Consider the following 22,003-nt stretch of genomic DNA (forward strand, 5'->3'; position numbering starts at 1 on the left):
GTTATCAATCAAGAAGCTCATCCTATATAGCTTGCACTCTACTTAGAGTTGTTTCATATTCCGCGCTAGCATGCTTACTGCTTACAGGTGCAGTTTGTTATGCCTTTTTCTGTTTATGAACGCTTTGTCGACTTCCTCTTTGGTAACCCTCTTTGTCCTCTATCAAGCTATACTATATAGCTGGCCGTAAGTCCTCTGTGCCCTGGAAGATTTCTCGGCCAATCCTTTTTGCTTCCATAAATATACATAAAGCATGCAACATAGCCATTCTGGCCGCCCTGGGTCAAGCTGGAGCCAGGAGGCGCAAGCATATGGTCGCATCTATGAAGCTATATACATCAGTACATAGCTGCAAGTGATCTCTATCTTTGAAATCCGTTGATAACTCCATTTTGCTTCTGGGCATAGATGCTACCTACGTACGTCTATCAATGAGACTACCACAATGACTTGGATAGCTCAGGCTGTCTAAGGCTTTATATTATTCTTATGTAAAGTTAAAAGATAACTCATAATACTGCCTAGGTGGCTAGGGTTCGGGATCATATGCCTTCCATAACCGTAGGGATTAATCACATTATATATCACGTAAAGTGAAGACCATGATGCTTGTATAAGCCTCGATAATTCACAGAGGAACCGATGTCAAAAAGTCAGAAAGGTCTATCCTTGGCGACCGTGGGATGTGCGTTTGTTTAGACGACCTTCTGCTTGTTGGATGGATGTGCACTTTCCCTCTCTACCCTCTGCCACTCGTCCTTTCTCATTTTACTTTCTTCCTTTTCCATTCTTCCCGACTTCTAAGTCTCTCGCCATCATATCATCCGCAATCATAACCTTTACTAATCATGCAGGCGAATATACTCGGCCAACTCGAAATTGGTAGGTCATATCTGTAGCACTTTGTCCAATGTCACTGATTCACTGACGGGTTTGCCGCTTTATAGCGGGCACTGAATATTCCGAAGGGTTCGTCGCAGTAGTAAGTCACCAAGCATCTCTCATCCCGAACGACCCTCATTTTACTAACATTCCTGCCTATCTGAATAGCCCGGCACCCGAGCTAGGATAGAGACATTTCCCGAGTTTGTCCCGACTGTGACTGCAACTGCCATCAATGTCGACAGCCCATACGTTCATGTTGTACTCAATGAGGAGACATTCCTTGACGCAACAGTCCAGCTCATGTATGTTAAAGTACACATGTTTAGGAGGACCCGGAGCGCCAGCCTTTTGCTGATCGCTTCTATCTCCAGGACTCCAGACAACGGCGTGAGCCATAACTTCAACAAATATCATTTGGCCTGTTCACCTATTTACATATCGGTAGTTGATTCACATTACATCCGTGGTCATTTGATAGTCACTGCGGACGCCATTCATGCTACGCTACAAGGTGGAAGGGGAACCATCAGCTGTATATCTTTCCATGTTACATATATATCGAGGATCACGGCTAACTTTCGGTATCTACAGCGGCCCCTTTTTCCTTCGCGTCAAGCCGAAAGCATCTGTAAGAAATATCCTACATAGCGCTGAGTTGATATATGATTCTAGACCAATGATTGGCGGTACGTGGCCATGACACTCGAGGAAAGGATCTTCGTTGGAGAAGGGGAGATCTTTGTCGGACAAGACGGTCGCGTGTACATCACATACACCGTGAACGAAGAATACTACTGGGAATAATAGTACGAAGTAGACACGTCGGGCCTATCACTTTGCACCAATCAAATAGAAAGGACTTCTTATGTACAGCGAGGGATCTGGCCATGAAAAGTTTCTACCTGAACTCCCAAGGTCCCCTCAAGGCCGTTGGCACGTGATGAAGTCATTGGCTGTCTTGGATATCAGATTAACTCTAAATTTCTAATTTTATACTGAGTTCGCAGTAAAGACCATTTATCAACTCTTCACATTCCTCCCCAAATTGACCACCGGCCTCTGATTGGTTACGCGTGTGAGTTGGGGTTCGGCTACCGCGCCCGCCCAGTGACGTGACCGTGCAGATAAGATCTTTACCCAAAATATTCCGAGGTCCTGAACTTCACCCACATTTCTCTCTTGGTGTACCAGTTGGTGTAGAGGACTCATGCAGTCAATTTTCTTGCTGCTGGGCCTCTTTGCCGACGCCATCTCCGCCAGCCCCTTGGGACAACAGCCGTTGGGCCGTCTCAGTCCAACGGAGCTGCCTAGTGGGCAGCTGGCGGAGGGTTTGCGCAAACCTGTACGCGGACGATTCTTGCATATAACTGGTAGGAGACAGTTCTCTATGTTGATATTTCTGTTGTGTAACCTCATGCTGACCAACAGATTTCCATCCCGACCGCCTCTACAAGCCCGGAACCTCGATCGATCGCTCGTGCCACCGTGGTAAGGGCCCCGCGGGGTATTTTGGAGCCGAGGGCACAGATTGCGATTCGGCTTTATCGCTTGTGAATGAGACATATCGTTGGATCGAAGAAAACTTAAAAGATGAGATTGATTTTGTGATTTGGACTGGTGATTCTGTCCGACATGACAATGACGAGAAGCTCCCTCGCACGGCAGATGAGATCCTGGATTTGAATGCCTTCCTGTCGCAAAAATGGATTAGCATTTTCGGTGAGGAAGGGGTTGGTGGGACTTCGAATGGCGTGCCTAAAATGTCGATCCCTGTAATCCCGACATTCGGTAATAACGATATCATGCCCCACAACATCTTCAACAAGGGCCCGAACAAGTGGACAAAGCGATTTGCAGAGATATGGGACCAGTTTATCCCAGAAGATCAGCGTCACACATTCGTCGAGGGCGGTTGGTTCACCACGGAAGTGATCCCCGGTCGGCTAGCGGTCATCAGCCTAAACACCATGTACTTCTTCGATTCCAACAGCGCAGTGGATGGATGCAATGCCAAGTCGGAACCTGGATACGAGCACATGGAGTGGTTGCGGGTGCAGTTGAAAATCTTGCGCAGTCGCAATATGAAAGCGATCCTCATGGGCCATGTCCCCCCGGCCCGGTCGAGCGAGAAAAAGAACTGGGATGAAACATGCTGGCAAAAATACACGCTCTGGATGCACCAGTACCGTGACATTGTTGTCGGCAGCTTTTACGGCCATATGAACATCGACCACTTCATGCTCCAGGATAGCAACAAGGTCGACATTGATTCAAATGTCAACGGGAAGCTGTCGATCAGCTCAAAGACCGACTACCTTCAGTCACTCCGAAACCAATGGTCCTCATTGCCATCTCCTCCGTCGGACATTTTCAAGGAGCTTGACTCCATATCAAATCTGGGAGATATCTCCCCGGAGGTTGGAACAAACAAGAAGGGTAAAAAGAAGAAGAAGAAGCAGAAGTTCCTGGACAAGATTGGAGGCCCGTGGGCAGAACGATACAGCGTATCGCTAGTGTCTCCCAGTTTGGTCCCGAATTTCTTCCCCAGTCTGCGCGTGATCGACTACAACACCACGGGACTCGATGTCACACATGGTGTGGATTTGTTCGGACGTGAAGTTGACGATACAACGTTTGAACTGGATCATGCTGCAGTTCATCCACCGGAAACCAGAAACGACTCTGTAATACCACCCGAAATTCAGAAGAAGAAGAAAAAGGGCAAGGACAAGAAAAAGAAACCCAATTTCAAAGTCCCCGAGCCCCCATCGCCAACCGCCCCTCCCGGTCCGGCATACTCGAACCAGGCGTTTACGATGCTTGGCTACACTCAATATTACTCAAACCTAACAAAAATCCACGAACAGATCGCGGCAGGCAAACGAGGCCACGATCATCGTCTTGACTACGAGATCGAGTACACCACAAATGATGACGTGTATCAAATGAAAGACCTGACAGTACGCAGCTTCTTCCAACTCGCAGCTAGAATTGCCGAGGAAGGAGTTGAAGAAAAGCACACCAGCGATGCCAATAGCCAAGGCGCTGAGTCGGCTAGCAAGCAAAAGAAGCCAGCGAACGATATCTGGCGGGTTTTCTTGAGGCGCGCATTTGTTGGATTCCCAGTTGATGACCTAGATGAATAGGGCGATTTTGTTTTAGCATTTTTTTCTTTGGTTACTCTTGCATGCACGATACATAGCTTGCATCTCAGACTTATAGTGGAGACTACTTGTCGTTGGATATGGAAAACAGGCGTAAAAATTACAGTCAAATGAAAAAGACCTTAAATTACCAATTTGTCTGCAACATACTGTACAGTTATATACAATGGATTAGTCTAATTGGGCGATCAACAGGGGCATCATTCTGGCGGTGTAACAGCTCAGATACGGTAATTTGAGAACACAACGTAAGTTGCAGAGCTGTAGTATATCAACGATGTATTATTCTTCTATAGTGAATGTAGATCAATGGATGTCCAAGGTTGTACAATGAACACTATAACATACAATTCTCACTTCCATCACATCAGATAGGTGGATTTCTATCATAACTACACTAATAATACCAATACACACAATCACAGCCACTGCCAGCGTGGCAGTCCGTGCTAAGGTTTCCATGCCCAGGTACATTCAAAGTAATCTGGCCCGAGGACTTGGGCACCTATTTAGCCAGGCAGTGCCCAGCCAATCTGCGATGCTGCCCTAATTGTCTCTCGCCTTGAGCCGCTGCCACGTAGCAAACCTGGCATTACTAGGGAGTTAACAGGATCAATTGACATCACGAAACTCAGACTAGTGCAGGACAGCACAGCATTTAATATACTAGAGTGAGAGAAGTTGCCACTGGGCACTGCAATTGCACCCTACTGAGTCTGCTTTATACAAATAGTCCATTACCTCCACTCGTAGCACATCTATGCCAATGAATTCTGTACAATTTTGTACAATTCTGTTCTGACTGTGGGACTCCAAGACAGACTAGTAACCATTACTATACAATACTCCATACACCTATCCCGAGTCCAACCCGATCTCTTCGTCATATCAGGGGAAACCACGCAGCTAGCATGACCTTGCATTTTTGCAGTCTGCGAATATCTTTCAATTCCTAATTCTCTTTTAATCCACGGGCTTGACTCCCTACAGGTAGCCCGAACATCTACAATAATAACACTAACCCCCCAGCACTTCTAGCTCGAGCCCCCGGGCTAGTAGCTTCATACCCGAGACAAGTCCCCAATTCCTTCCCCGCACAGACTTCGCCGGCACTGAAAATCGTCGCATTCGCCCACTCTACCCCCTACTTTGCCGCCGCACGATGCGTTTCTACTTCCAATCCAGCCACGAGCTCCGTCACCTCATTGCCTGCTCCTTGCGTTGCTAGCCGGATTCCCAGCCACCACACCGCGTGAATACGACATTCAAAACTCGGCCGTCGCTAGATCAAAACAGGAAATATTGATTTGATCGCGCGGACCGCACTACCTACTACAATTCAAACATTATATACTCGGTTGTCGCAATTGGATTTGGTGCCCGCTCCCAGAAACTAAAGCCATTGGCTGTGATATACTCCGCGGTCTGAACAATCGCCGCCCCCTCGGTCCAGCTGAACCTTGCAGCTTGCGCGGAACTTGGTGTTTTTGGTTTCGGATATTCCGTATTGTGGCTCCGGCGCATCGCTGGAATAGTTTGGACTTTTGTACGCCAAGATCGATCTCGTAGATCAATTGGTCCGCGGCTCGGGGATACGCGCGTGGCTGGAGCATGATTCAGTCGCTGCGTTTGGTTATTTGAAATTCTGTTTGCGCGCTTTTCGGTAAGTTGGCGTTGTCTTTGCCTATTCATTTATCTGTTGAGGGGTTTCTAGCCTCGCAATTGAGTCTCGGCCAATTGGTCTTCCCCGAACCTTTACGCCTGTTGCTTGAGACTCATGACCAACATGGCTGACTCGATATATACAGACTTCCTAATTTCCGGGTCGTGGGCTTTATGGATGGCCTCCTCCGAAGTGGATCAGAAGGCCCTGGGCAATTTCGCGGCCGTCATGGACCTCGAAAATCCCTTGCTCTCGGCAATGCTATACAAAGTCCTCGGAGTCTCCGTCATGCTATCAAAAAAGCTTCTTAGAGCCCGCAAGCTGCGGCGACTCGACACAACACGTGAAACAAGATCCCTTCAGCTGTACCATCGTATTATATGGCTCTCCCGTGAAGGCCTACTAATACTGGAGGGCTACATCCTCCCCATGGTAGACAGGTTTGTGGAGCTGAAAGTGCTCGCCTACAAACTCCGCGCTTCCTTCTACCATATCTTCGTCCTATTCCACAGTCGCCCAATTTTTACTCCCGACACCGACATACCAACACGTTTCAAACATGACTCCATATACGGCGCAGATACCCTAACCGCCCTCGGCGTCTCCCACCCCTACAAGTCCAAAATCAATGCGGCATCAACACCAACATCCCGTCCTCCAGGCCTTCCAGTACTGCAACCAGTTCAGCCACCCCAACCCATCTCCTCCTTCCTCCTCCCCCCATTAGACTACACAGCCACAGCAACAGCCTGCTTCAACCACGCAGCAACCCTCTCCGACAAACTCCTACCAGGCTCGCACCCTCTGCGTCTCTCCGTCAAGCTGGAATACGCGGCCTATCTATATGACTGCCTCCAAGACCCTATTGCGTGCCGCCGCCTCGCAAAACAGGCCATCGCGGACGTCTACAATTCCCAAGAAGGCATGGACGACGAAAGCTTCGAAGACGCCGCAGAGATCGTCACTGTGCTGGGGAAGATGGTCAAACGCGGCGGGAAGCCTGGTTCCAGTACCGGCACTCCCGGGAGCAGTGTCTCCCGCGGTGGTGGCTCACACAGTCGCAGTAGTCGCTCGCCTAGTCATGTTAGTGTGCCGACTACCGTTTCGCCAGTTCCGGTGACGAAATCTACTCCTGTTTCTGGAGTTCGTGGGGGAGAGAGCCGGCCGGCTGGTCCTGATGCTTCTATGATGAATCCGTTTTAATGGAGACGGGAATGTGCATGATTAAAGAAGAGATGATGCTCCGATTCTTGTCCTTGTCTTTGGCATGTTTCGCTTCTTTTATTTTTTTCTCTTGGCTTTCGCTTTTACCAAGCATATGTGTATATAACATTATGCATTTCTTTTTGAGACCTGTAAATATGCGCTACGCTGTGATGATTTTCATTCACGTGACGATGGAATGACATGTTTTGCGCCCTATGCTATTGACTAACTACCTATCGGGGTACTTATGTATAGCCAGAAATAACCCCCACTTCTTCAGCAGCTTTGGCTACATATGAAGTTGTTAGCTCACCGATACTTATCATATACCTAGGTAGTGATGTATATATGCTGGTTAGGAGCCATGGTTCGTTGGAGTACTGGAAGTTCTCCGTCACGACATTCGGTACTCACCGGTTGCCACGAGCAATAGACTTAGCGCACATCACACTATGCACGAGGGCTAAAGCGGGAATAATAAATAAAATAGTCGATGAACTACTGAACAACCAGGATCTTTAATGCAGAATCCTGTTTTTCTCTTTGGTGATCGACATGTTGCTAGGGACGGTGATGCCTCAGGCCCACATTGTTGGAAGGGAAACCCTCAAACTGTCAAAATGCGGCCAACGTGGGAAACATTCCTCGACGTTTTCGGCAGAGGGGGATTTTATACACTCCAGATCAAACGGCACATTTCAAATAAGTCCAGGTTGTTTTTGTTCTACAAAACGGTCATCGACGTCATACTCGGGGCTCTGTGCGAAAAAAAAAAAAGAGAAGAGCCAAGGAAGCGCATCCACCTACCCCGAGGGCTCCTTATCGTGCTTCATTCGACTCTTAACCCCGTCGAATCCACCTGAACCCACCGCATCTGTGCCCTCCTCGCATCTTTTCTATCCTCAAGCTCCTAAATCTCGTCCCCGGCCACCTTCTAGATAGACCAGCCCCCCCTGCGCGTCGGCGCGTTGCTCTGCAGAAACACTGCATCTCACGGAACGTTGCATTGAAACCGCGAAACACCCGAGCTTGTCCCCTCCATGGCCTTGAAACTGTCATTCTTGCTTCTCCTCGATTCCCGTGAAGTCTGAACCTCAAAACACCACTCCGAAGCTTCTGGACGGAGCCAGGGAGCAGGGACGATGCGGTCTGGCTTGGATAAACCTGGTGCTCTTCCACTCCTCATCCTCATTGTGTTTTCGCTTCTCACATTGGTGCCGTCACTACCGAGTCTCTACCACTCGAAGTTTGCGGACTTCAGCTTCTACACCGGCGCAGTTCGCCGTATGTCCCCCTTTCCGCCACCCAGCTCATCCGAGTCAACTAACCAAGTCGACTGTCCAGATGTCCCTCTCCTTCAAGATGGTGTCACCGAATTAGCACCGAAAGCACCGCCGCTCAACGAGCCTCGCAAATCATGGGTTCTTGCTGCGTCACATCGATCGCGAGGTAATCGCCCACCCGTTACTGCGCGGGTTGGAAATGCCGCTGTGGTCCCGCCCAGCGAAACGACCGCTGTCGCAAATAAAAGTCGACTTGCATCGTCAACCCGCGAATCCTCATTTTCATTCAGTCGCAGAGCCCGCGCATTCAGAACCTACTTCATCCAGCAATTAGACGACTACCCATTCCTCGCCTCATTTTCCAACCGCAGCCTAGTTACGGGCTTGACGCATCCGGATTCTACCATCACCATCAATGAATCCCTACCAACCGCATCCGACATCGAATCTCTTCCAAACATCTTGTCATATAATAATTCCTCCGACAGCATACAGACGCCATTGTTGCCATCTCCTGCCTCATTCCGCGACATGTTCCAGCAGGCCTGTCATGTCGCCATTGATTTTGGAAAGCGCGTCGGACTCCACGGAGCAAATTATGCGAAATCGATATTCCCCGCGGAGCAGATCAACGGCGCTTCTAAATTATTAATACCCGAATCCACAATTCCCAACGCTGCCGCCTCAAATCAAGACCTAATCACCGCATCTGAGCAAGCACCGCCCCAACAAAAAGTTGGCGCTGAGGATTCCACCGATGCTGCCGCTGGTCGGCACTCACATGAGCTCCATGGAAGCTGTATGGCCGTTGTGATCGGTCTCGTTGCAGGCATCATGTGGTTCTAGAGCAGGCTGTTTTGGGGCACTGCTACTTCATGCCTGCCCGCTGATATGTGTGATGACCTTTTCTTGTTTTATTTGGTTTGGCGCATTGTATTGAATACGTGTAGACAATCGGGCCGGTGGCTCTGGTTTAGCCTCCTGTTTGAATCTAATAATCACATTTACCATTTCTCGTCTTGGCCCAAATCTATGTCTCTAGTCTTCCGTCAACAGGTCCGTTGTTGCATCGGGCTATCTAGTCAAGTCACGGGAGTCTGTTATGATATACTCATTGCCAAATGGGGATCTTTCTCTGCTAAGGACATACTTATTCTTATTAGCAAGGGCTCTTCGGGTCTTGCAGGAACCACGCACCGATCTTTCGGCTGTCGCGGATTGTTCAACCACTCTGGCTCTTTCCATGGTTTCGCGAGGAGTTTTCCAAGGATATCATTCTAATTTGCCCATTTACACCCAAAAACCCAACGATGAGATCAATAGCCTGTGTTTCTTTCTAAAATCATTGCCACTGGCGTTTTCTACAATGCAACCCATCTCCGTTTGAGCCCCGAGTCATTGCCGATAGAAGGCAAGGAACGGAAGTTCAACAGAGTGATTTCACCCTTGTACTTAGCCCAATCTATGACTATTGCCCCTAAGTGGTCCTTAATATGAGTTGGTGCTCCCTAATTGTTCAATAGCATGACTAAATTGGCAATCCTTCTACAAGTCGTACAATGAGGGGAGATCGTACATGTGCACCATAGGTGGCTTTATGCGTTTGATGGATTATGTTCTCTTGGTTTAGACATATTTCGGTTCCCTCGTTCTCAAAAGGAATACATTGTACAGCTATAGTTAGTTTACTGTACTCTATTTTGTGATTATCAAAGTGCAATTGTATCATAATATCCTACTTCAACATGTTCTAACATGTAATCTCGCCTGCATAGAGCCAAGACTGTAGTAGGAGTTAACGGATATTTCATCTTAACTCCTTAGTATATCCCCATTACGTTCTATCATCTTCTAATTGCTTAGGAATAATTATTGAAGAAACAATCTGATACTTGATGACATTGGGCTAACCCGATACGGCAAGGGATGACCTCTAGTGGGAATTTCCCCGGGTCTTGATTGGTCCATCTGAACTATACTAGCGATGCCTTTCAAAAACACTTAATCCCATTATCGCCGAAAGAAAAGGTATAAAGTGGACTGTTGTGTCTAGTCAAGTGGAGGATATATCAATCAAGACTTCTTTGCTTTCTCCATTGCTTAGTTCATTATTTCCAAACACCTTCATCCAAAATGACCAACAAGCAGCAAATCCTCCGCTCTGAGGTTGTCCTCGAGAAGTATGGCAAGGCACTTGCCGGAAAGACAGGTAATCAAATATTCCCCTCATCTAAAAAAGAAAAAAGCGCTGACAGAGGCTGCTTCATCACAGTGCTCATCACCGGCGTTTCCGACAACTCCATCGCAGGAGAACTTGCGCTCCAGCTTTCCACCGCCGACCCAAAACTACTCATCCTGAGTGCCCGTGCTGAATCAAAGGTGGCAGGCATCAGAGAGAAAATCAAGTCATCCAAGCCGAACGTGGAGACTCGCTTCCTCAACCTGGACCTGAGTGACTTGACCGCCGTGCGAAACGCCGTCGGAGACCTAGCAGATGTGCCTCACATCGATCACCTTGTATGCGTGGCTGGAGTAATGTTCCCGCCTTACACCAAGACAAAGGATGGATTTGAGAGCCAATTTGGAGTCAACTATCTAGCGAACTTCCTGCTCGTCAAATTGCTCCTACCGAAGATCCGTGCTGCGGGGCCCGATTCGTCTGTGATTATCATGACCTCGGGCATGGCTAAACAAGGGAAGATGAACTTCGATGACTACAACTTTAGTGTAAGTTTTACTTACCCGTTATATTCAACCACGTTGACATTCCGTTTCCTTGTAGGATGGTCGGACATATGACCCTACGGTCGCGTATGCCCAGTCGAACGCCGCGAGAGTCATGTTTGCCAAAAGACTAGGCCAGAAGTTGAAGGGCGAGAAGATCCGCGTTTTTAGTATTGACCCTGGTGGTATGTCTTATTTCTCCTTCTTACTATTTAGGTGGATCTAGCTGACCATCATTTAGCTGTTCTAACCGGTCTGCAACGACACTGCCCTCCTGACTTTTTGGACCAGGTCGAAGAATGGAAAAAGGCTGGATGTATGGATTGCCCTATTGTCGAATGTTTTCTGCTCCTCACTAAACGATCTCTTAGCCCTGGTCGACATCGAAGGAAAGCCTTTCGAAGTGCCCCCATGGTCCACTGCCTCAGAGGGAGCCGCTGGCCTCATCACAGGAATGCTCGACCCTACCATCGCAGGTAAGCAGAACACCTCCCATAACCCGTTTTATAGTGTCTTCGACTAATCCTGCCCCCAGGCTACAATGGATCATACATCAACCGGAACGCAGTCGCAGACGACGAATTGCACGCGCACCTCAGCGACGAAGGCAATTGGACTAAATTGTGGGAACTCAGCGAAAAACTGACCCAGGAGAAGTTTTCGCTGTAAGGAATAGACATTTGAAAGGAATTTGATGTGTTTATTATAAATGCATTGAAATATCATTTGATCTTGAACCTGATGGGCTTTTCCCCTCGCTGTTTCCTCCAGTGATTAGAAGATTTGATGATATCGGGACAGTCCTTTACCATCCAACTGAATTTCCTGATCAATGTCTCCGAGATCTCATAAGCAGATGGATCCCAAGCTTCGCCCCAAACACGAAGCCCGACTTCTTGGGAAGGAGAAGATCCGTAAAAATCGCCGCACAGTTCATCTTCGTCAATTACATCCGCCCTAGTCAAAATGGCCTCCCGTAGAGATACCATTGGAATCAAGTCGATCCAGGGGTGGTGGATGATTTTCTTTTGTTTCTGAGATGGGCACAAGCTTGCTGGGAGATGTAGCGCTGACATTAATGGACCGGTGAGATTGAACTGCGACGCGAGGTCTTCATTCAGAAGCTCTAATGTGAGGCCCATGAGATCGGCGTTGATGAACATAGCTCGAAGTATATTGTACTGGGTGATGCTAAAGGTGGGATTTCGCAGGAGGGTCGGGTTCTCAATCATATGCAAAGCTTTTGCACGGAATTTGTTCATAAGCGCAGCATGCTGGGCAGGGCTCAGGGAACAAAAAGAGACTTCGGTTTGGCGAGGTGGCGATGATTGAGTAACTTGATAGCTTGTTCCTTCTTCTGTGGATGCATTCTTTTTTGAGATGTTCGAATCATCGATATAGAGAACCCATTTCCTTTCTGCCGTATTGCTTTTCTCTTTATACTCTAACGCCTTCCTTTTTCCTGTGTATGGTGTTAGTCTGCACAGTTAATGCCGGGTGGCAAATAAAAGTGCCACTTACTGCTCGCACGTTGATTGAGGCGATTTTGTAGTCGTCTTCGAGCCAGAGGATCCAACATGTCCATCGAATCTTCTGAACTTATTTGCTCAAGAGGCGGTTGATCAATTTGGAGAGTCATCTTCGAAAGTAACTATAGTTGAGGGAGTGAAGTCACAAGGCGGAAGGTTGAGACAAGAATGCCAAGGTCGGAGTTAGGAACAACGGCACGTTAGGTCCGAGATAATCGCAACGACATACGGACTACACGATGAACCTCCTCATTTCGAATCTGAAGATCATCGACACAATTTCAGCCCAATTAACACTCGGGCCAACTCGGAAACGTATCCGATAATCTGCCCACCCCTTCATAGTCATGACGTAGCAAAGTGGCCAATCATTTATAGTCTCCTGGGTCTTGGATGCCGGTCTATTGGAAACCCTCCTCTTACATTGTACAGCATCTTTCGCCTTGATCTCATTTATTGGATAATATGACGCTTTCCAAACTCCAGCGAATATTCACCTGTGGCCGTAAGAAAGATTCAGGTTCCAAACCAGAAAGCAAGCCACAGACAGATACTGGGGATGATGATAGAGATGAATATGGCGCTTTGAGCGAGGTCGCTGCTCCAAGTCCGGTTGAGCCTACAACCGAAGAACAAGAAACGCGACGTGCATCCCTTGATAAGAACCTCTCTGAAACACATTCGCACCCTCATCTCGCCAATAATTGAATAAGGTTGAACACAGGTATCTAGTCCGCGTACCCTTGGTATTCATTATGTCTTGCCTCGGTAATGTTACTGACATATTGAAGAGCAACTCCACAGAGCGCACTGGTGGAGGGGGTTGGAGAAATGAGTAAATGTGTGCCTGGGCGTCAATAGCTCCAAAGATACCCATTTAGCTTGAGAATCTGCATAAAAGAATACTGCCCGGGGAAATTTGTATTGAGGATCTTTCTGAGACTGTTTGGATATGGCGGGCCTCGCTAGGTTAATCCAAGTTTAATTATACTCTCTTTAACACACCTTGCATTGTAAGGTGACTTGCACATTATGCACAATGCTAAATCCAATTGGATCGTGGGACCATGTCTCAACCAACGGCTACCATACATGTATATCTACTTCGAGACGAGGCGTGTATATCACATCCCACCGACCACACCCGCCGAAGAGATAACACCGAAGAAGTTTACCTAATCGGACGATGTGGTCGAGCACATAACTAATATCCGAAGAAATCTTCTTGGTAAAACGGCTCTTCAAGTTACGAGACCCCTTATAAGATGGAAACTTGACAAACATCATGTCATTTAATGAGTGCTTCTACTTTGTCCAAACAGAGGCATCATACCCATTCATCAAGGATGTATACTCCGGACCAGCCGCAGCCCATCCCTTGATGCCCCCCGTGAGAACCAAGCTCTTGATCTCTTTATCGTGTTGATCTTCAAGGTAATCCGCAAACCAGCCGGCTGCACGAGTACCTCGACCCCCAGATGACCCTGAATGCAGATCAGTATTCGCGTTTCAAGATATCGCTATCATATGTATCAAGTAAAGCTCACCACAATACCAAATCACATATTTCACGCTGCTGTTCGACACAAGAGAATATAATGTTGGGATCGTGGGGTATAAACTCTGAGCTGGCAAGTTCAAAGACCCTTGGATCGTCCCTCCCTTTTGATAAATCAGCGCATGAAGATGTCGCTTTTTTCGAACAGTTCGTACCTCATAGTCCGTGCGACGCAAGTCAACAAGTACAAAGTCTTTGCCTGCTTGTTTACCCTCTCGGATCCATTGCAATAGCTCTTCTCGTGATATGGAGGGTGCCGCGCCCCTTGGTGCGGGATATGCAGCATGCCATGGAAGCTCGGCTGACATTATGTCAAGAGAAATTCCGAGCTTGAGGGTTGAGAGATTTGACAATCAGGCGGTTGGCTCTGCAGCCAGAATACCCCGGATACCCCGCCGCCTATGAGGAATGTCACTACCAAAGTCTGATTGGTTGGCCTCGGCTTGGCACTTCAGCCAATCAGCGCCCGTCAGTGACATACCACTACCATCTAGACCTATACAAATATAAATATTCATGGACACATCTAGACGAATACAAGAATTCCATGCTACATCTTCAAATCCGGCCACTATATCTTCTATCAACCATTAACCGAACAAACTTGGTCACTCGCCATGACATCAATACGACCACAGACATGTACGTCCAGTCCTCCCAACGACCAAATAAAGACATGCGACATTGAAAAGCAACGGGAGACCTCTTCTCCAGATGAGCCACAGAAGAAAGAATCCATGTTCTCAAGTCTCGGTATCCTTGACCGATTCTTGGCAATATGGATTTTTCTTGCCATGGCAATTGGAATCATCCTGGGCAACTTTGTCCCAAGCACAGGACCTGCCCTACAAAGGGGGAAATTTGTGGGAGTCTCTGTCCCCATTGGTACGCACAAGAAACCAGCAATGATTTTGTAGTTTTCGCTAACTGAATATGTATTTCTAGCTGTGGGTCTTCTGGTCATGATGTACCCTATCTTGTGCAAGATTCGGTTTGAATCCCTGCATCATGTTTTGCGAGCGAAAGATATTTGGATCCAGATCGCCTTCAGTATTTTTCTGAACTGGATTATTGCCCCTTTTCTTATGGTCCGTGATCCCAACACTTCCATGACACGGAGTTTCTCACTGACTTGGTTCCACTAGTTGGCCTTGGCTTGGGCTTTTTTGCCCGACGAGCCAGAATTGCGACAGGGGCTGATCATTGTTGGATTGGCACGATGCATTGCTATGGCAAGTCGACACCACTCAAACGGCTCTTGGAAACGAGACAATGCTAACCGCTAGTTTCTTCCAGGTACTAGTTTGGACAGGTCTAGCCGGAGGCGATAGCGAATATTGTGCCATCCTCGTCGCTCTCAACTCAGTGCTGCAAATGGTTCTTTTCGCTCCAATGGGGGTGTTCTTCATCAGCGTCATCAGTGGCGATCCAGTCACATTCGAATATTCAACGGCTGCTAAAAGTGTTGCGGTGTTTCTCGGAATACCTCTAGGGGCCGCAATCGTCACGCGGTTCGTGCTCCGACGAATTTCTGCCAAATGGTACGATGAAACCTTCCTCAAATGGATCAGTCCCTGGTCTCTCATCGGCCTGCTATTCACCATCCTTGTCTTATTCGCCTCGCAAGGCCGCCATGTGGTCCACCAAATTGTATCCGTGGTCCGAGTTGCAGCACCACTTATCGTTTATTTCCTGATAATCTTCTTTGTGACCCTCCTTGTTGCATATAAATTGGGATTCGGATACAGGCTGGCGACTGTGCAGAGCTTCACAGCTGCTAGCAACAATTTTGAATTGGCCATTGCTGTTGCAGTGGCGATGTTTGGTGCGGATAGTAACCAGGCTCTTGCTGCGACTGTTGGGCCTCTGATCGAGGTTCCTGTGCTATTAGGATTGGTATATGCTGTCAAATTGATAGCTAGACGAGTTAGTTGGAATGATTAATATATACTATCAATGATTGTTTGGAGAGATAGCGCACCTCCTAGGAGCATTGACGACAGTGAATCCAATATAGTATCGGCAGTATGCCTACAGATGAAAATATCATGCACAGCCTTCAGATTCTATCGATTTTAAGATCACGGGCTCATTGGCTAGTAGCTTGAAAACTCACCAATCAATAGGAAACCCAACTCCGTGCTCTTGCGCTTGTCAATTGGTGGTCCAATGAAATATCAAAGGCATGGAATTGGATTCCATGTACTTTCGAATGTAGCGTGATTTTACACAAGGAAACAGTCCGCCGGAGGGATGCAGGGTGTATAATCAAGTACTACTTGAAGTCTTGACAGTATATCTCAAAGTATGCGTGGCAGAGACTGTTGACCACCTCTTGGATGAGTTCCTTTCGAGCCAGTATATCACTGATAGCAACACGACATCCGGGTCTCAGCAAGCGGGATATCTAGCTGAACACAAGATTGCTTGTCAGGTGTAGGAACAGGGTTTAACACGCAGTTGCTGATTGTGCAGTCGGTGCTAGAGTCTGGTAGAGGGATAAACGTGATCGAGACTTCGGTGAAAGATACGTTGCAAGCACCCGCTTTCTCTGTATTTCCGTGAACGAGTTCAGCATGCTCTGTGTCATTTGTCTTAGCCGGGTATCTTAAGTCATTGATAGAAGTAAGAGTCTCACCTTCGCCGTCCATACCAATGGCCTTCCCCTGTAGACTGACTTTCTTAGCTGAACGTCGATGACACCACCGCTCCTCAGGTATAGGTCCACAGCGGAGGGTATCTGCGATAGATGGTGATGAATAGCTTGTACTTGATTTCAAATGACCATTCTGTGCCATGCGAGGAACGAAGTTGTTAGCCTGGTTGGTGTATGGAGAACACATTCTGAGCGAAGGGGAAATGCTGTGATGGCCCAAATTGCCTGGCGGGGGGAGTAATGAGATGTCGAACGAGACATATACGGGAATGAGGGAGTCAATCCTCGGTGAATAAGTTGGCGACCGTCTCGGGACCTCAAGGTCTCTTCTCATTCTTCCGTGGCGATTTACAAGTCAGATGTGACAGCATGCAACGGATAATTGGAGGCTCGAGTAGAACACAGCAACGAGGGTGTGTACCGTGTGGCTGGTTGCAAGCGAGAAGTTATAGGACAAAACACTAGGTGAGTCGTTGAAAAGTAATGTCAATATAGAAAAAGAAAAGAGGGCTTCCAAACCCACGAACTTCCATCCGTTGGGACCGCACACCCCCTTCGGACTTCGGCCCCGGTCAATTACCCTGCAGGTGTGGCGACACATTCCATCCTCTCTCGTTCAGCCTTAGGAGGTGCAGCCTGATCTTAACTGTGCCCCGGGGTCATGAAGCCCGAAACCAATTGAAGATATACACTCTCAGCATCCCAAGCGAGAACTTCAGAGCCCCCATCTACTGAGCTAATCGGGGTGGGTTTGGAAGTAACAGTACATCTTTAATGTGACCTATATAGCACCCTTTCCTAATTGGGACACATCAGTCCATAACCAGCCAGGGTTCAATCCCCCCACGTAGGATCATTATTATTTTCCGCTGGTTTGCTATATAAGGCCACGCACCATGTCCCTAGCCAGTCCTGTACCGCTTGGATCTCCTATTCAACTCTAGCGAAGCCTTGACCATTACAACTTAGACTGCCACGATCAAGCGCAACCACTAACCAGATACCACATATCTACATATCGAAAGAACCATTTAGAAAGGGATTTCATTTTTCAAAGCTAAAAATGAAAGGATCCACGGGTAAATTCCTCCCTACAGAACAGTGAAATTGCCAGCGCTTCAGCGCAGCTGTATCAACGACAGAAAGGACCCTAATTTTCAAGGTCTATATCCACTGGGAGACTTTCCAGCCAAGCGAGTGTTTTTCTACGGCCTGAAATCGCAGAGCCAGCGGGGCAATGAGGTTCTGAGAATCGCTGGAATGGAACATTGAGGCCGAGTCTATCATAGATCCGGTTCCAGATAACTGGCTCAAGCCTGATGTCGCTGTCAGTGACTATGCCATTAGATGACTCTGACTGTAGTTTGATCTGGTCGAGAACATCACGCGAACGTGCGATTCTCTGTTCGAGTTTTGGGGCTTGTCTACAACTCTCTTGGTAGTTGCGCAACAAGACGTCAATTTCCTTTAGCTCCTCGGTCATCGCTGTGAAGGACTTCGCCGTGGTGGCAGCAGCAGATACAGCAGATATACCCCGCGGGGTACCGTTCAAGACAAGCGGAACTGTCCGGGCAGCAATCAAAATGAGGGCAGCAGCGTAGAGATATTCAAGCTGCTCACACTTAGCATACTCATCTGCTGTGGTGGTGAAGGATACAGATAAAGTTTTCACAATGTCTTGGGCAGCACTCAAACATTTGACAGCACTGTAATACACTAGGCCGAGCACAGGAGACGCATCCACCGAATCGATATCCTTGCCAGTGATATGAGGGCTCGTTTCACAGGCGCACGTTTGGGAAAGTCGAAGGCTCAAAATGAAGAACGGCCGGTATTGACGAAGTCGGAAATAGACAAATCGCACATGAGCCAGGAGGGACATGCGGCGAATAAGAAGGTCTTTCTGCATAGCACATTCGATGTCAGGGCCTCTCCATTCCAGGCAGTTGGGCAGACCGTTCTTCCAGCTCGAGAGTCTCTCATTCAGTCCTTGGAAGCCACGTAGGTCTACAATAGAAAGCCATTTGATCGGACATTCCATGCGAGTCACACGTAGATCATTTTCAACGGTGATCAAATCGTCAGTGCACTTAATAAGGGAAGCAGAAGCAATGAAAAAAGAAGACGTCGTATAGGATTGTTCGATGGTTTGCTTGCCAGATACTCCCATGTTGTCAGTAATATGCGACTGCATCGGCATGGGTGGGTCGTAAAAGCTGTCGAGGGATTGATCGACCACGCCAAACTGGAGAGTGAGGAATAGTTTCTTCGTCCAGAGACACTGCCATACCAGCCGAACCTGCTCCAACGACTTTTCGTCCACGGCGAGACATCCACCATGCATAGTTTGCATCCGAAGAGATTGCGCTCTGCCTATAGACATAGATAAGATGTCCCAAGCCATTCGCAAGTGCCCGACCATATGGAGATAGTGAACCTGGAGAATTTGGTGGTGGAAAGATTGAAGTGAAGGTCGAGATTTGATTGGGTCAGCCATGTTAGATAAAGCTGCATCGAACCACTTGCGGGCTTCCCCAAGGTTCTGATAAGGAGCCAGGTGGCAGGCAATTGCAATACAAAGCCCGAGAGTTGGGTCAATGACTGTGGGGTCAATTTTCCCACGGTTTACGGCCAGGTTAAAAGCGATTTTCAGTTGGTCGAGATCAAGAATTGGCAAGAAAAAAGCCTGTTTCCCAAGGAAGATACTCCAGAGCCTTTTTGGGAAGTCGGAGTTGAACAACTGGCTGCTAGGAGCAGAACGCCTCTGAGACGGAGCGATAACATTGTCGAGGTCCGACGACTGCGCGCCAGAAGCAGGACGTTTCTTGGAAGCTGGCTCTACGAAAGGCGACGCTGCAGTGCTGTTGGATTGCGACGACTGGCTGCCAGAGTCAATACGCTTCTTAGGCGTACGCTTCACGATGAAGGGAAATGACGACGACATGGTATCATTGGTCAAATCAATCGTTTCCAGAGGTGGTGGGGATAAAGATGAAATAGGAGAGGAGACAGGGGGAGGATGGGTTGTTGAAAGAGAGAGTGGGGGGAAAAGAGAGGGATGGCTCGGTGAAGGAGACAGAGCAGTGACAGAGTTTTGTTTGCTTGTTGTTATTGTTCTCGATGGTGTTTCTGGCGCGTGCGAGGAAGGCACGCGTGAAGAAGTAGGCTTGGGTAGCACCTTCCTCGACTCTGGGCTTTCTTTTTCGATGCCTGGATTGTCTACGCTGATACCGGCAATCTCTCCATCTGGGTCTAAAAGTTCCGCGAATTTCCTACGGATTGGACGACTCAGCTTCGAGTCAGTCGCCATGGCTGTAAGGAGCTCGTCTCGCAGGAAGGCGATGCGTGGGTCATTCTCGTCTAAGCCATAGACATCAGGATGAAGTATGATTCTTTTAAGGCGGAGGAGGAACAGGTCGGTATGATCGACTGTCAGTGACGCCGAGTTAGTTGACAGGCACTCTTCAACGCATATGACACGCTCTTGCATCTTCTTCTCCTCGGGACTCATCAATGGGCCATATACGAAATTCTCAAATCGACTGAGAAGAGCACGAGAGCATTGGCCACCCCTTTTCAGCTTGATTATTGCAAACCTCATGAGATCATCTTCCTCACGATACTCGTCAAACAGTATAGCACTCGATCCGGCAATCGTGGGTTCAGTGGTTGGGCGTTCGGTCTTGGCTTTCGTGAGTAGCTTGATGATGTTACGCAAATGCCCTGCTGTAAGACGGTGTTCCTTCATTCTCTGGACATTGATTTCGGTGGTCAAGTTGCACCTGAGCTCCATTTCGTCTTGAGGCAGAGTAGGAGATATACTACGCATACGCGGTGGAGGATCCAGTGTGCTCCCACTGAGTATGCCAAATGGTGCAATTTGACCTCGTTCAAATGCAGGTGTGCTTGTGGCTTTTCCAGTTGCAGGGCTAAGTTCGGATATCTTGTACCGCTTTGCAGCAGGCTGCTGGAGTATCTGCGTCTGCCGGGTGTGGCTGAAAGAATTTTGGATGGGTAATCCAACCACGTCATTGACAGGTTCAATTCGTCCAGAAGAACTGTCTGCAGCTCTTGGTCTTTTGTCACCTGTTGTGGGTAAAGCAGGTAAAGCATAATCATTATTGAACATTGGCCCTGAGAATGGAGTACCAGTTTTCTTGGTGATTATGTTCTCGGCACTAGATGATATAAGTTAGTCATTTTGACTCGGCCAAGCTGATATCACGGACAGACATACCCCGCTAAGGCCGCAGAAGGATATAAGCATTCAGCTTCAAGGCCCAAGGTCCGACAGGTGTTGCAGACTATGCAAATAGTCAGTCATCAATGCACCTGCAATTGTGTTGCCCTATCAAGTCAAGGGGTACTTACCTGGTCTATTTCGGTCACAGCGCCTGTGTTTTGCCTTACATCTCGTACAATTAAATCTTAGAGGGTGGATTGACTGTACAGAAGAAGTCCTTGATGATGAAGCCGATGGTGGCCGCGAAATGTCGGCGCCATTCGCCATTGGCGTTTGATCAGGCATTATCGGCTTCAGCTACCTAATCAAATGAGTAAAGAATTAGATTGATGAATGTGAGAGTATTAGTCTGCGTTTCTCGGAGTTGGGATCATAGTTCTGAGTTGACTGTAGTCCTCATAAAGCCACAAACAAAGAGCCTTTTATTCAAGAAAAACACTCACCAATATCAATAACTGAACTTTTTCAACCGATCAAGTGGAACTGAATATGATGAAGATGATGGTTGTTGGTTGGTTCGCGAAGTACATGCGTCACAGTGAAGCGAGAACAATTATTTGCACTGTGCGCGCGAGAGATGTTACGCCAGCACCACAGATCGGATTTGAGAACCGCTTACTACGGAATTCAAAAATATCTTGTTCTGGAATGATTTGCCGAGGAATAAATGATGGGAACGCGTAGAGTCGCGTGGCAGAACCGTGAGGGTCACAATGTCAGATTGTTGTGAAACTCGGATTTCGACGAGAAATTGAAGGTGAAACAAGAGTCCAAGATTCAGTCCAACCTCACCGCATCAAATCAGAGACCCTGAATGATATGCCGCATCTTCTTGCATAGTGACGATGATATCTGGAAAGGGCTACTCTACTCCGTACTGAGTACATTAGGAGTTAGTTAACCAAGGGTGGCTATTTCCTTACCGCCTAGCCATATCGATTTACTCCGTACTATATGTACTACTTATACTTGACCTTGGATGCCCTCGATAATAGCCCTATCTACGTATATGTACAAAAGGAAATTGTAAACGTGTGCATATAATAATTATCAGTCCACTTGGGTAGTTTGAGACGAGATAAAATGACTGAG

The 22,003-nt window shown here is 47.8% G+C and overlaps 10 protein-coding genes across 10 annotated transcripts; 6 read left to right on the top strand and 4 right to left on the bottom strand.

Annotated features, from left to right (window-relative positions):
- Window positions 1-848: 848 nt before the first annotated feature.
- Window positions 849-4,031, top strand: LCP9604111_7830 (endopolyphosphatase; the record flags this gene model as incomplete). Its single annotated transcript, XM_039075906.1, has 5 exons — window positions 849-882; window positions 948-982; window positions 1,051-1,187; window positions 2,146-2,255; window positions 2,314-4,031. 5 exons carry the CDS (start codon window positions 849-851, stop codon window positions 4,029-4,031), a joined length of 2,034 nt encoding a protein of 677 aa, XP_038926219.1.
- Window positions 4,032-5,835: 1,804 nt separating this feature from the next.
- erg27 lies at window positions 5,836-6,915 on the top strand (the record flags this gene model as incomplete). Its single annotated transcript, XM_039075907.1, has 1 exon — window positions 5,836-6,915. One exon carries the CDS (start codon window positions 5,836-5,838, stop codon window positions 6,913-6,915), a length of 1,080 nt encoding a protein of 359 aa, XP_038926220.1.
- Window positions 6,916-8,060: 1,145 nt separating this feature from the next.
- On the top strand, window positions 8,061-9,047 carry LCP9604111_7832 (uncharacterized protein; the record flags this gene model as incomplete). The annotated part of the gene is made up of 2 exons (XM_039075908.1): window positions 8,061-8,202; window positions 8,263-9,047. 2 exons carry the CDS (start codon window positions 8,061-8,063, stop codon window positions 9,045-9,047), a joined length of 927 nt encoding a protein of 308 aa, XP_038926221.1.
- Window positions 9,048-10,334: 1,287 nt separating this feature from the next.
- LCP9604111_7833 (uncharacterized protein) lies at window positions 10,335-11,594 on the top strand (the record flags this gene model as incomplete). The annotated part of the gene is made up of 6 exons (XM_039075909.1): window positions 10,335-10,410; window positions 10,474-10,928; window positions 10,984-11,110; window positions 11,167-11,241; window positions 11,297-11,401; window positions 11,461-11,594. 6 exons carry the CDS (start codon window positions 10,335-10,337, stop codon window positions 11,592-11,594), a joined length of 972 nt encoding a protein of 323 aa, XP_038926222.1.
- A 53-nt stretch (window positions 11,595-11,647) lies between these two features.
- LCP9604111_7834 (bZIP transcription factor) lies at window positions 11,648-12,564 on the bottom strand (the record flags this gene model as incomplete). Its single annotated transcript, XM_039075910.1, has 2 exons — window positions 11,648-12,387; window positions 12,447-12,564. The coding sequence occupies 2 exons, from the start codon at window positions 12,562-12,564 to the stop codon at window positions 11,648-11,650; spliced, it is 858 nt and encodes a 285-aa protein (XP_038926223.1).
- A 355-nt stretch (window positions 12,565-12,919) lies between these two features.
- On the top strand, window positions 12,920-13,315 carry LCP9604111_7835 (uncharacterized protein; the record flags this gene model as incomplete). Its single annotated transcript, XM_039075911.1, has 3 exons — window positions 12,920-13,066; window positions 13,168-13,178; window positions 13,246-13,315. 3 exons carry the CDS (start codon window positions 12,920-12,922, stop codon window positions 13,313-13,315), a joined length of 228 nt encoding a protein of 75 aa, XP_038926224.1.
- A 444-nt stretch (window positions 13,316-13,759) lies between these two features.
- On the bottom strand, window positions 13,760-14,320 carry LCP9604111_7836 (putative arsenate reductase (Arc2); the record flags this gene model as incomplete). The annotated part of the gene is made up of 3 exons (XM_039075912.1): window positions 13,760-13,938; window positions 14,002-14,116; window positions 14,168-14,320. 3 exons carry the CDS (start codon window positions 14,318-14,320, stop codon window positions 13,760-13,762), a joined length of 447 nt encoding a protein of 148 aa, XP_038926225.1.
- A 309-nt stretch (window positions 14,321-14,629) lies between these two features.
- Window positions 14,630-15,956, top strand: LCP9604111_7837 (arsenic resistance protein; the record flags this gene model as incomplete). The annotated part of the gene is made up of 4 exons (XM_039075913.1): window positions 14,630-14,897; window positions 14,958-15,100; window positions 15,158-15,244; window positions 15,309-15,956. 4 exons carry the CDS (start codon window positions 14,630-14,632, stop codon window positions 15,954-15,956), a joined length of 1,146 nt encoding a protein of 381 aa, XP_038926226.1.
- A 419-nt stretch (window positions 15,957-16,375) lies between these two features.
- On the bottom strand, window positions 16,376-16,855 carry LCP9604111_7838 (uncharacterized protein; the record flags this gene model as incomplete). Its single annotated transcript, XM_039075914.1, has 1 exon — window positions 16,376-16,855. The coding sequence occupies one exon, from the start codon at window positions 16,853-16,855 to the stop codon at window positions 16,376-16,378; it is 480 nt and encodes a 159-aa protein (XP_038926227.1).
- A 963-nt stretch (window positions 16,856-17,818) lies between these two features.
- On the bottom strand, window positions 17,819-21,178 carry LCP9604111_7839 (transcription factor domain-containing protein; the record flags this gene model as incomplete). Its single annotated transcript, XM_039075915.1, has 3 exons — window positions 17,819-20,846; window positions 20,906-20,972; window positions 21,040-21,178. The coding sequence occupies 3 exons, from the start codon at window positions 21,176-21,178 to the stop codon at window positions 17,819-17,821; spliced, it is 3,234 nt and encodes a 1,077-aa protein (XP_038926228.1).
- Window positions 21,179-22,003: the final 825 nt, after the last annotated feature.

This window comes from Penicillium roqueforti, assembly GCF_015533775.1.
Source record: "Penicillium roqueforti strain LCP96 04111 chromosome Unknown scaffold_26, whole genome shotgun sequence".
NCBI classification, from domain to species: Eukaryota; Fungi; Ascomycota; class Eurotiomycetes; order Eurotiales; family Aspergillaceae; genus Penicillium; species Penicillium roqueforti.